Below are 12,816 nucleotides of genomic sequence, written 5' to 3'. Positions count from 1 at the left end.
TACCAGCAAATGATCTCCCTCTCCTCCATGTCTATGTCATCACTATTATCTCATTTACCCTAGAACAGTAAGAAATGTAGCAGAATCCAGTTATCTCACTTTATTTCCCTTGGTGGATGTGACAGAACATCTTGTGACCTATCAAGCGGCTCAAAGCAATGCGGGGATTTCAGCAAACAGCCTATTTACTTACAAGAGGTTGCAGCTTCTTTAGTCACATTGAACAGCGCTTTTTATTTTTTCCCTCTAAAAATCCCAAAGCTAGAGAGCCATAAGCTCTTCAGGGTGGCACAGGTTATCCTATGACAGCTTAGCCAGAAAAGCCAAATGTCACTGTCACATGCACTGACACGTGCGAGTCTCAGTCATGGACCTGAATGTTGTCACGCTGGGGCTATCTACAACCCTGTGATTAAAAATATATTCCCCTCCAAAAAAACCTTTGGCATCCCTAAGGTTTAGCTGAGAGAAAAATGTTGAGTCTCCTAGGCTTCCCTACTTACCTCTTATGATATCTCTTGTACTTTGAGCCTCAGGGAATTTTGGGCAATAGTGTTTTCTGTATGGGGAGTAGGAAAAGACAGATCTCTTTTGGTGGAATATCAGACACAACTATCCTTTGCCACCCACTTACTCACTGCCGACCAATTCTTAGAGGGCAGTCAGATGAGTGGAGGGAAGTAGAGAGGTTTGGATGCCTCTCCTGACCACTCTCAGGGGGCTGAGCCAAGCTCTGCTCTGAGCCAAGCCTGCATGCACCCTCCCGTCAGCCCCCAGATGCTCATTGAAGATCTTTATAGCTTCTTTACATCTTTTCCAACTCAGAAACATTCTGCAGTCACTCTGTGCAGACGAGTTGAATCAGATATGGGAGAGCTCACTTTAATGCATCTTCGAGTTGCTCAGGTCTCATGTGAACAGCTGTATCAGTAAGAGCCCCAACACGAGGAGGGCAATAACAGCTCCAGTGTGCAAGGATGAAGTCCAGCTGGCAGCTGAGGTTCACTCCTTCAGCCAAGGCAGTACAAATGTGCCCTATGTGAGTCACAGCAGGGATGATGTTGTACGGCAGCAATTAGTTTCTTTCTAAGGCAAACGCATCCAAATGGTAAAGGCTTCTGCAAATGGAATTTACTGTTCCAATGCAAATAAGGAACTGGCAAACAATAACCACCACTCCAGCCTGAAAGCCCAGCCAGCAATTGGTTGACATTTGGGCTGCAGAGAGTTTGCAGATTCCCCATGAGTTGGAGAGGAGCTGTGTTTTGCAGCAACAATTGATTTATTACTGTGACAACGAGTAGAAATAGACCTGCTGGCAGACAAGAGTGTGATTTGTTCCTATGTAAACAAGCAAGCGGTCTCCAGCTGGCCAGTGGCCATTCCCAAGCAAAAGCCCAGGGGAGGATGTAGGTTTTATCTCCTCTCTGCTTGAGTTTTGCCTGCTAAACAGTGATGGAATTACGGTGTTTTTTGGTTTTTTTATTGTACAAAAACAGACTTGTAAATAGTAATGTTTCTACAAAGTGAGTAAGTAAGGGGGATGTAAAGGTCAGGCTGTCTCCTAGATATTTCAGTTCTCAAGCAGTAGGATGACACTTTATCTGTTATTCATGAGCAGAAATACTTTCCCATTTGTATTGCAGCAGCCCCTGTAAGGACCAATCAAGGTCCCATTGTGCTGATGCCTGATTGGTGGCTGTGAGCAGAAATTGCTGGTGCCTGCTTGGATGCAGTTCAGAAACATCCATTTTTTTTGCCATGTAAGGTTTAACATGAGCACATTCTGATCAGCAAAGCACGTAAGTGCACGTTTAAAGCAATCTCTTTCCAGCCAAATGCTCCAGTGTTTCAATCCTCTCAAAGAGAGGGGAATTTAAACATGTGCAAAAATATTCAGCTAAGGCTGAGCATTCAGACAGGGCTGCTGCATATGGACCTGGCATCTTCTGAGTGTTCCATGTATTAGAGACAGTCTTCTTCTGATGCAGGGGTTGGGGGACAACACGTCGAAATGAAGTTTTGCAGCAGTTTATTTTCTCTCCTGGGCATGTTCTAAGCCTGCCCCACTGAACTGACACCCTTCAGAGAGCTGCACTAGTGGGACTACACACGTCATTTGACAAATGCATCAGGGGTGTGAGCATCAAGAGAGATGAATCATTCCATTTTATGAAACAAAGCATTGAAGGGTAGCAGACTGAAATTAAGGTATGAAAAACGAGGGTGAATGAAAACAAAAACACACCAGTGAGAAGAGCTGTCCAATTATGGAGTAACCTTGATGGAACAAGGGAAGAAACCAAAATGGCATGTAGCATTTCATGGTGATTAATCTGGTATAGACTAAATAAGAAGGGTTAATTCTTTACTGGCTGACAATGAACAACCTGAGACTTCAGGGATATGAGTAGTTAAAATCAGTGTAAGACAATGCATGCATCTTTTATGTGAATATGGAGAAGAATATTTGTGGTGTATCATTTTTGCTGTAAAAGTAATAATAAGAAAAAATCAACAGAGACCAATAGCTAGCTACAACTGCTTCATATTCTGGATATTGTGTAAAATAGACATTATTCACTATGCTAGTAAGCCTGGAAAACATTGACTTTGTAAAGCTGATAACAATAATGCAGTGGAAACATTGTCTGGATCAGTGGAGTGCATCTTACGGACAAAAAATTCCCTGTAATGCTCTTATAGTAATTGAAGCTGCAGTTTGTCTCTTGCACAGTAAAACAGACTGAGGCTGGCAGAAGGTTTACGAAAACTTCCCTTTGCAGTACCAAGCAATTTTCTGCTTTTGTCCAGTGACTGCTCACCTGGGTCTCCATGGCTTTGTGAGCCCTAACATAGAACCTGTGAGCTCTAGCACAAACTCTAATGAATATAGATAATTTCCATTTTTAAGGCATTTCACTGTTGTGGAGTGTACAGGTTACTTCTTTATAGAATAGGGAATCTCAGCATGTCATACTGAAAACCCAAAGCATTGGGGTCAGCATTTGCGTGCCTCATTATCAATGAAATCCGTAAATAAGAAAATAAGGGGATTTTTGTAGACATATACAGCATAGCATTCAGTCTTTCTTTCCATTTTGCTATTTTATTTTTAAAGAAATTTCTCTACTTAGACTCCTCTAAAGATTTCCCTTCCTTTCTGCTTCTATTATATATCTTTAACTGACCAGGATGATTTAGCAGTACTTGACTGTCAGCATGTTTTAAAGATATTCAAGGTTACCTTTACATGGGAAGACAAAAAGTAACTTTAAGACACTGGCAGCTTTCTCACCTACATATGAAAGCAACAAGAAAAGAATCAATTAAATGGCTCAGCTTCTTCTGGAGCTCTCAGAGACCTTTCCGTCATTTCCATTTTCCTCTCAGCAATTTATACAAGCCTGCCTTGTACATTAGCCTGGCTCACTTGGCTTCATCATTCCCTATAAAATTCCTAAGGCAGGCAAAGCTCCCACTGAATTCAAGCCTAATACGGTTCACTGCAGGAAGAGAAACCAATTTTGGTTTTAGTGAGATATCTACAGCTGAAGCAAGTGTATTTAAGACGCATTGTCCTGAGTTGACTTTCACGGTAGTGTTATGTTCCTGCAACTCTCAGTGAAGTTTGGTTTACGCCAGGCAGTGCAGAACTTATTACCCACATCATTAAGGACTCTCCATCTCAAAGGAAAAGTGTTTTGTGAAAGTTGGTGTGGAAGGAAATGTTGATATTCCCAAATGGACAGTCTAGGTAAAATAGTTGAATGGAGAGTGGGCCCGTTCCTCAGAAACCTGGGTGGGTAGCAAGTGCATTCTCCTGTGCATGTGTCCAGTAGTTGTTCTACCTGTGCGAGTAAGGAATTGAAAGGTTTTTTGGTGGATATAGGACCGAGGGCTGTGTTGACAGGGAGGAGGTAGGAAGTACTTCTGACTAGAATAATTCACAGGGGACACTGTTCTATTTGTTTGAGAATACCTGGCAATGCAGATGTGGCTGGAAGAGGTTTGTGGGGTTTTTTCACAGAATCACAAAATATTCCGAGTTGGAAGGGACCCACAAGGATCATCAAGTCCAACTGTTAAGTGAAAAGCCCATATGGGGATCAAACCCACAACCTGGGCATTATTAGCACCCTGCTCTAACCAGCTGAGCTAATCTCATCTTTAACTATACTATCTTTTAGTATAGTTAATTGTTAATTTCTATTCCTTAACCCCTACTTTAATGCTCTGTTTCAACAAATACCTGTTTGTGACTCTTTTATCCAGTCTCAGGTGAGCATTTTGGGTAGTTGCTTGAAAAATCCATATATAGAGAACACTTGAGACTGAAAACAGTCCTGGTTTCTCCTCTTCAGCATTTTATTAGGTACATTCAAATAGTACATTAGGCAAAAAGAAATCTGCCTAAAGGGTTACTGAAGCAGCATCACTGTCAGCTTCACCTGCAAAAAGGGATGAGTGCCCTTAACACAGCGAGGGACAGATGGGCCGTGACGCCTGGTCCTCAGCTCTCCTCCTCTTTGGTAGGAGCTGCCTCTGCCTTCACATGTTCACATTCTGCTCGACCCATACACAGACCAGACAGAACATGTCAATTAACCTTGTGTGGCAGTGCCACACCTGCAGGGCTGGGCAGCTCTCCTACATGCACGTCAGCAGAAAATAGTGGTGTTCTAGTATCTCCCATCATTTTGTTGGGGTTTTTTAAAAGTCCCTTCAAATCCTACATATGTGTCAGTCCAGCAATAAAACCCTAGCTGCTGATGGCTGTTTCTACGTGAACCTAAGCCTGTCTCCAAAGTGAAGGTGGCTGTGACATGCCAGCCAGAGCGTGGCGTGGGCTGACGTTAAATACCTATCACTTCCCTAAGACTAATGCTGTGTGTCACTAAATATTCCAGCTGTCTCCCACACTTCTAGAAGCAATTTCCACTATTAAGTTCTACTGTTTATGGTGTCCAAGAAGCTAGAAACAGGCTTCATTTTACCTACAGTTCAGCAATAGCCACCAATCTACCGTTGGGTGTGTTATTAAATTAAAGCTAATGAATCAGATTCTGCTGGCAGCTATTTGATGTTAAACCTGGATTAATCCTGAATTTACAGCTGTGATTGATGTTAGTTAGGAACTACAAGTTTTTTGCTTCAAGTTATAACTCTGAGTATTACAGGCTGTTTTAAATATTCAAAGTTTACTAGAAGCAGCCAGGGCTGGCTGCAAGGGCAGTTGTCCCACAGGATAACTTCTCCAGAGGACAGTTTGATCTGCTCACTGTGCTCTGAAATTGCTTGCATGGTGAACTGAGGAACTTCTGTATGAGAAGGGATATCAGCTAAAATTATAGTATCTCTCTTTATTCTCCATAACTCTGGTCAATGGGCTTTCCATAGAAGAGTACTACATTTTCTTCCCAGACTCCCAATTTCTTATGCAAATAGTGACCCCTTTCCTTCATACACCTATGAGTCCAAAGAAGAGTCCTTGTGCAGCAAGAGTAAGGAGGGACCCAAGTGGTTTGTTCAGCTTTTCTGCACTTGGATGTATTCTGGCTATCCTAGTCCTGGTTCCCAGCTGAAGGGTGTTAAATAGCAGGGACAGGGTTCCCCTGAGAGACAGTTGTGCTACAGTTTCCCATATGTGTCTGGAGATGGTCTCACTGGGAATGCCTTGCATTCATTGATTTAATTGCATAGGCTCAGCCAAAGTGCACACAAAGTGCTTGGGAAGAGCTGGATGTGGGGAAGGCACTGCTGGGTTGAGCTGTGCAGCCTGTGCCCACCCCACCCACAGCACAGAAATGAAACCTGCAACAGGCATGGTGCAGTTTCCCCTTTGGAAAGACTTCAGAGCTTGTCCTAACTTTGGGCTTGAGAAAGTCCTGTGTCAAAGAGTGGGGACACCAGAGCCTGTGGATTGTGTTGCTTACTCTCTGAGAATGGGCTGCTCTAACCCTCCCCTTCCATCCCCAAGACTTCCAGATTTTTAAATCTTCCTCTTTTTTTAGACTAACTTGTAATAAAGGAAAATCAGCTCTGCTGGGTTGCGTAGAATATTAAAACAATAGAAAACAAACAACCCCTAGATCACTCCAGTCTTTAAGGAGCAGAGCCTTCCATCCAGCCCTGATTTCAAAGCCAGTGGTTTATGGTAGTTTCCTGATCTGCAGTAGGTGTCTCCCCAGGGACCCAGGAAGCCTCTTCCTTTGCACCATCAGGATTATATGTGTTCAAGACCCCCTGCTCCTCTACAGCCCCACCATGTGCTGCCAGCCTGCCGTCCTTCCACCACTGCCCACATCTCCCCCTGCTCCTACAGGGTTTCCACACTGAGAAAGGCAAATAGGCAGGAATCCATCCTGCCCACCCACAGCCTTTTAAGAACATATAACTTACAGCAACAAATGCAACAAATAAGGTCCCTAGTGCAGCAAGACACACTGAGACCAGTCTGGGCTAGAGCAGCACCAAGGTTGTCTCAAAACTCTTTCCACACTGACAGAGCAAAGGCAGAGCCCAGTGCTCAAAGGCATAACTCATTGGAGAAATTAGCCCATAAACTTACTTTTGATAAAAGAGGCTTATTTTTTATTTAATGTCAGGTTAAATAAATCACAAAGCACGGCAGTCAGGATTTAGCACTTGCAGTACTAAACCATATTACTTAGCATTAACACAGTGCTTTCCTCATTCAGGAAAATGCTTTTGCTAACTTAATTCACTCTCAGCTACCCTCTGCATGTCATGAGCAAAGTCAGGAGCATTTAAGATTCCTGCTGATAGATAAGGCTGGACTCATACAGGTTTGTTAGTTTCCCTCTTCTCCCACCCTCAGCATCTCAGCCAAGTCAATTTTTGATGGTTTGCAGCCCATACTTGTGACCTGAATGTCTTAAGCAGTGCAAGGGACAGGATCCTGTCCCTCAGATGAGAGCCGGCTATGGTCCTGGCCAGGCATCCAGGGAGAAGAGCTGAGGCTCTTGGCGAGCAAGGAGCAGGTCTCAGCAGATGAGACAGAGCAAGAGAGCAGTTCTAAAGGGTAAGAGCAGGGATGTGGAGGGGAGGATGGTGGAGAAGGGATGCTTGGGCTGAGGAGACACTTGGATTGGCTGTATGTCTTAGGCAGGAGAGAATTTGGGAGAAATACTGGTGGAAGGATTCGGGCACGGAAACATTTAGAGATTTTTTGAATTATCTTACTTGATGGAGGTATGTAAGGCAGGACATGGTAACAGGTTGGGGAAAAAGACATTAGGTCTGGCATAGGGCTGGGGTGCTGGGATACAAAGTAGGTGTTCCTGGAGTTGAGCAATTTGATGTGTGAGGGGTAATGCTGGGAAAGGTCTTCAACTTAGGGAAGCAGGGGCTGATTTCCATGCTAGGAGAGGTACAGGGTGGGTGGTGTTCCTGAGGAGTAGCTGCCCTTCACTGCACACCTGCCCGGTCCCTACATGGCACCACTGCTCCCTGTCCCAGGAGGACAGAACACTCCCCACCAGCAGACACATACCCCTCTGCCAGGGGACAGGGGCAAACAAGGTGCCAGAAAAGAGCATAGAGCCCATCCCTCAGCTCTGTGCCCCTCCAGTCACTGCTCCTGTGGGGTAAATGCCAGAGGCCCTCTGCTTGCCCACATCCCAGGAAGAGTCCCAAAGACCTGCAGGGGGATCTTGGACATGAAGTGCCCAGGGATGGGTCATGTCTCATGTTGCTGCATTTCACCTGGGCAAGGGGCTGTTCAGCACAAAAGTGAACAAATAAGGACAGCCAGTGCCCCCCTGTCCTTCAAGCTGACATAACTCCAGGTTTCAATAGATTCCTCTGCTACAGACCAGACCTATTACACATACAGTTTTTACACCAACCAAATACAAGCTTTTGTAGATGGCATTTGCTTTTGGAAAGGATAGTGCATACACATTGGTGTTGATTAATTAGCATATTAATTAATGAAGAAGACACTGATTAGTGCCTATACTGCTGTAAACTAACATTTACAAAGTCATGCAGTTATTGTAGGGGAAGGATGAGTTATTTTAAAAAATAACCTAATAATATGTTTATTCAGCTAGATACTTTTACCAGAAATCAATTGGAGATTATACTATTTTTACTGAAACTTTCTGTGCACTTATTTTCAAAGAGTTAAAGCTTCTTATATAGAAGTACTCAATTTAACTTCCCTATAAACTTCCCTTGATTTAGTAGTGAATTAAAGATACCATGATTTAACTTACAGTTTTTAAAAGCTACTTAATTATAAATCCTTCCTGAAAGATCCTTGCATATATAAACCATGCTGTAATTAATAGCTAGAACAAATATTTTTAAATTTGCTCCTTAAAATACATTGATTCTGTTCTGCATCTCTGCTCAAAATATAGCTCCATGTCCCATTGAAAATGACACTTTTTCTGGAAAGAGGAACAGAAGCCTATCCAAAAAGTTGACCCCAAAGTACATTTTACAAAATGAAGCCATTTTTTCACTCTAATATTCTGCACACAGTATATGCTGATACTTTCAGTATCTCTAGGCTCAAATTGCTCGTAACATTTTGCTGTAAGCCTGAATCTAACACAAGTGAGTGGCTGCTTTAATTTTTTAAGGAGCCGTTCCCCTAGCTGCAAAGGCATTGAAGAGAGCCTGGAAGACACAATCTGTGTGATGCTGCTCTTTATTGTCACAGGTACAAATTTCTGATGTGTCAATGCTGCACATTCAGGTCATTGAACATTTACGGATCAGGAAGGACTTTTCAGTCTCTGAAATGGTTACAAATGGTTTTTGTCAGAACACACTCGATATAAGCAGTCTGATCTCAGTGGAGTCCTACTGGGTTTTTTTGGGTTAATAATGGTAAAGTCTTACCAACTGTTGATGGAGAAGCCATGGGTTAATTTATATTCATGTTGGAAAAGCAAAGCAGTGCTCCCTCCCAACTCTGACAGATCTGCGAGTCCCTTCGTAGTTGATTGTCAGGTTGTCCTGATCTGTAGCTTAGCGCTGACAACAGCTCACAGTTTATTTGCAGCTTTGAAGCCTGGTCCTATAGTGTTTCTCTTCTGACAGGAGATGAATAAAGGTGTCACTGTGGGAGACTTTTATCCGGCTGCTATAAAAAGGACCATCTTTGCCTTCCCTTGAAAAATCCTCTAGTTCATTTCTGGAGCCTGTGGCTTTCCCCTCAGCAGAGTTTAGCTCCATCAGCTCCAATTCATGTTTGGCAGCTGTTTCTAAAACTCTCTGTTTGTTGTAATACCTTACAAAGTTGTTAATGATGGGATGGATGGGGAGGGCAATCGCTATCACTCCACAAAGAAAACTGATGGCAGCATTCAGTTTTCCTAGTGTTGTTTTAGGGTAAATGTCTCCATATCCAACTGTGGTCATGGTAATGATTGCCCACCAAAATGACTGAGGGATGCTTTTAAATAAAGTTTCAGGGTGACTTTGCTCCATGGTATAACCTAGGGCAGAAAAGACAAAGATTCCAACAGCTAAGTACATGAGGAGCAGCCCAAGCTCCTTAAAGCTGCGTTTCAGGGCATAGGTTAGGGTCTGGAGCCCTGAGGAATGCCGTGCAAGCTTGAAAATCCTTGCGATCCTCATGATGCGCAGTGCCTGGACTGCCTGCTGGACATTGCTCAGCTCCATCAGCTTGGCTCCCAGGTGGGTCAAGGTCAGGCTGACATAGAAAGGAAGTATTGCTAGCACATCAACAATGTTCATGAAAGAAAGGGCAAAGTGGAGCTTGTTGGGAGAGGAGATCAGCCTCAGCACATACTCCATGGTAAACCAGCCTATGCAGGCAGTCTCAATGCTGTCCAGGGTTGGGTGCTCCATACGGTTCCCCTCTGCATCTACGACCTGCAAGTCTGGGATGGTCCCCACGCACATCACAACAGAGGAGATCAAAATAAACAGAAAGGACAGTACAGCAATCACTCTAGCTGGATAGGACGATTCTGGCTTCTCCAGAAATTTCCAGATGCATTTTTGGCACCTTTTCCAGCGACTTTCTGAGGCATCTACTCCCAGGTCATCCAAAATGAGTTGCACCCTTCGGGCTATTTCTTCCAGTTCCTCCTTTTTTTCACTTAGGTGAGCTTTGCAGCAGTCATCCAAAAATTTCAGATCCACTTTCCAAAATTCCATTTCATTCTTGAAACATATGGGGCATATTCCTTTCTTCATGTGAATTTCCCCAAAGTAGTACACGTCAATAATGCATTTGAAAGCATCTGGATCTCTGTCAAAGTAAAACTCTCTCTTTCCAGGATCATAGTCATCACAGAGGGAGAATATGCTATCGTACCCCCCTGATAAACAATTGACCAGCTCTGCCAGCCGTGTTTCTGGGTACTGATTCAGGTTATCTCCGTAGAACACCTGCCTTACTCCACCAACATTGACTACAATCTCCATTTCTTCACTTTTTTCTGATCCATCAGTGTCCACATCTGGAAACCTAGAGTCACCTGCCATTTTAATTGTATTGGACTTTGTTTGATTTTTTTAGCCCGTCGTTTGGTTTCACAGCTTTGTGGTTTTAATCTCTCATGAAAGCAAATCAGCACTGAGCCATCCCTGTTACAAATGTCACCAAACTGACCCGGAGTCGTGGTGGGAAAGGTTACTGATAGAAACCTGTGGTCAGGAAAGCCTGGTGAGGAATGCAACAAGCTGCAGGGAAAAGACAAATCATCGGGCTGCTGTGCCTGCAAGCAGGATGTTAGAAAGCTCCAGCAGACTGGAAAGAGAAGAAACCATTTAATAAAACTCACCACTCTGTTCAGTGCTCGAGAGTCTTTTCAGGTCCCATTCTCTCTCTAAAATGATATCTATTCACAGCCTGGAAGTCACGGCAGAGAAATAAATCCTGAGCTCTGATTAACGCAACGTGCAGTGAGTGACAGTTCTCAGAGATACAGTCGGCGGAGTGAGCCCACGGGAACTGCCGCGGCTTCTCCCTTCGATTCCACAGATTTCCCTAGAAAGCTGCTTTTGAATTTTTTTTCTCTTTCCGTTTTCTGTTTATTGTCTTCCAGAGTTCATCTGCTGACTCTCGCACATAGTCAGTCGGTGCAAACACGCAGAGGAGAAACTTGTGCTTGTTTTCCCTTTGCTGTTTCCCAGCACAATAGGGAGCCTAGGCTGCCAGGAGTCCTTTCCAAACTCTACCCTCTCCTGGTGAAACACAGCAAAGCACCAGCTGCACAGAAAGAACATCTCAGCTATTTATACCCCTGCCCCGTGGTACAATGATGTGTTTCTATACTGCCAGGAACGTTAAGGAGTTTGTAAAACATTTGTTTTATCACATGCAAATCATAATCGTGTATAAAGTAATTCAGAGCTGCAGAAAGACACACAAAGATTTTCTCCAGGCAGAAACCAGAAGAAGCAATATTGTATTTTGGGAATAAATGAATGGCATAAATCTTGCTCTCAGTGGGACTGAAGCAACTCCAGAGCATTTCTGTCCTATGTCAGGACATTGAGTTGATCTGGGTTTGTACTGATGTCTTTGAGAAAGAAGAAGAGACCGTAAAGTTTCTGTTGCCAATGTGGAGCAAAACTTCCCCTGCACTCTGTGCACATTTCCCAAAGCTCTGGGTCCTCAGTTTTAGCCACCTTTCCGTGACCTGTAGTCAGCGGAGCCTGAGGAGGGTTTCAGTAATTTACATGTGTGATGATTTCTCAGTGACTGCTACTTACCAGAATTAGTGCTTTGTACCACATCCAGCTCTTTAAAACTAGAAGTAGAATAACAAGCATTTCCTTTTAACTTTGTTTTCCCCAAATTCCAGGATTTGATGAACCTTTTTCCCCCAGACCTCTACATGCAGGAAACCTACCACGCTGCTTGTAAATTATTAAATCTGATTGCAGCTCATTTTAGTGGGTCCAGAAAAACATACAGTTCATAAGTTAACTGTTTCTGGCCACAGCAGAATGATCTGTACCATCAAGTTATGATCTTTTCCAGTTTACTGGTTTCTGGAAAGCTTCTCAGTGGAGGGGAATAGAGAGGGGCAAATGCAGCTGACAGTTTGCTTCTCCAGGCTTGTGTCCATCCTGGGAGAAGGGTGAGATCTGTGATGTGCCTGCTGTCCTCCTGCTGGTGTCAGCCAGCGAGGGGGACCCTGGTGAGTACACAGTGCTCCTGCTCCACTGTCTCACAAGATTATGGGTGCTCAGTAAGACGTTGTGCAGCAGACCTCATCTTGACACAGAGTATGCTCGCAGCATCACATAGCCTGGAAAGGGGAATATGAGGTCCCAGGAAAAGAGTAATATCTATTAGTCTACACCTGAGTCATGCTGTGAATCTCTGGAGGCCAGTGTCACCTTCATGTGCTCCTGACTGTGCTGCATAGTGTGGGTATAATACAAGAAATCCCTTGAATTTTTTTCCAGGCACGTATAAGTTTACTGAGACTTGCAAGCTTTTTGGGACAAGAAAAATACTTTGGAGACCTGGAAAAACACTGCGTTTTTTGGGTTCATCAATAAATAATTACCCACCTGTGACTTTCCTGCTCACTAACTAGCTTGATTCTAGCAAAATAAATGTTAAGATGCCAATAGCACTGACATGCTTGCACAGGGGAAAATGCAGATGGGATTACTTACCCAATCTTGCAAAATAAAAGCAAGATCTGGAAGTTAGGCTTCAAATTTTGTCACATTGCATAAGCATAGGGAAACATGTTCTGTAGATTTAAATCAGATTTAACCATCTCAGATCTTACTCTCTTTGATCAATGATTCATTCCAGTGACCTTTTGGGTTTTCTCTAGGTGA

At 43.6% G+C, this 12,816-nt stretch overlaps 1 protein-coding gene across 1 annotated transcript; it reads right to left on the bottom strand.

Annotated features, from left to right (window-relative positions):
- Window positions 1–6,587: 6,587 nt before the first annotated feature.
- Window positions 6,588–11,204, bottom strand: KCNF1 (potassium voltage-gated channel modifier subfamily F member 1). Its single transcript, XM_069011597.1, has 2 exons — window positions 10,794–11,204; window positions 6,588–10,692 (listed from the first exon to the last, which is right to left on the bottom strand). Exon 2 carries the CDS (start codon window positions 10,492–10,494, stop codon window positions 9,031–9,033), a length of 1,464 nt encoding a protein of 487 aa, XP_068867698.1. The 5' UTR covers window positions 10,495–10,692; window positions 10,794–11,204; the 3' UTR covers window positions 6,588–9,030.
- Between the last annotated feature and the right edge of the window lie 1,612 nt (window positions 11,205–12,816).

Source organism: Aphelocoma coerulescens, chromosome 3, assembly GCF_041296385.1.
Source record: "Aphelocoma coerulescens isolate FSJ_1873_10779 chromosome 3, UR_Acoe_1.0, whole genome shotgun sequence".
In the NCBI taxonomy this organism is placed as follows: domain Eukaryota; kingdom Metazoa; phylum Chordata; class Aves; order Passeriformes; family Corvidae; genus Aphelocoma; species Aphelocoma coerulescens.
The sequence above is the reverse complement of the archived record's forward strand: the minus strand, read 5'-3'. Positions and strand labels throughout refer to the sequence as shown.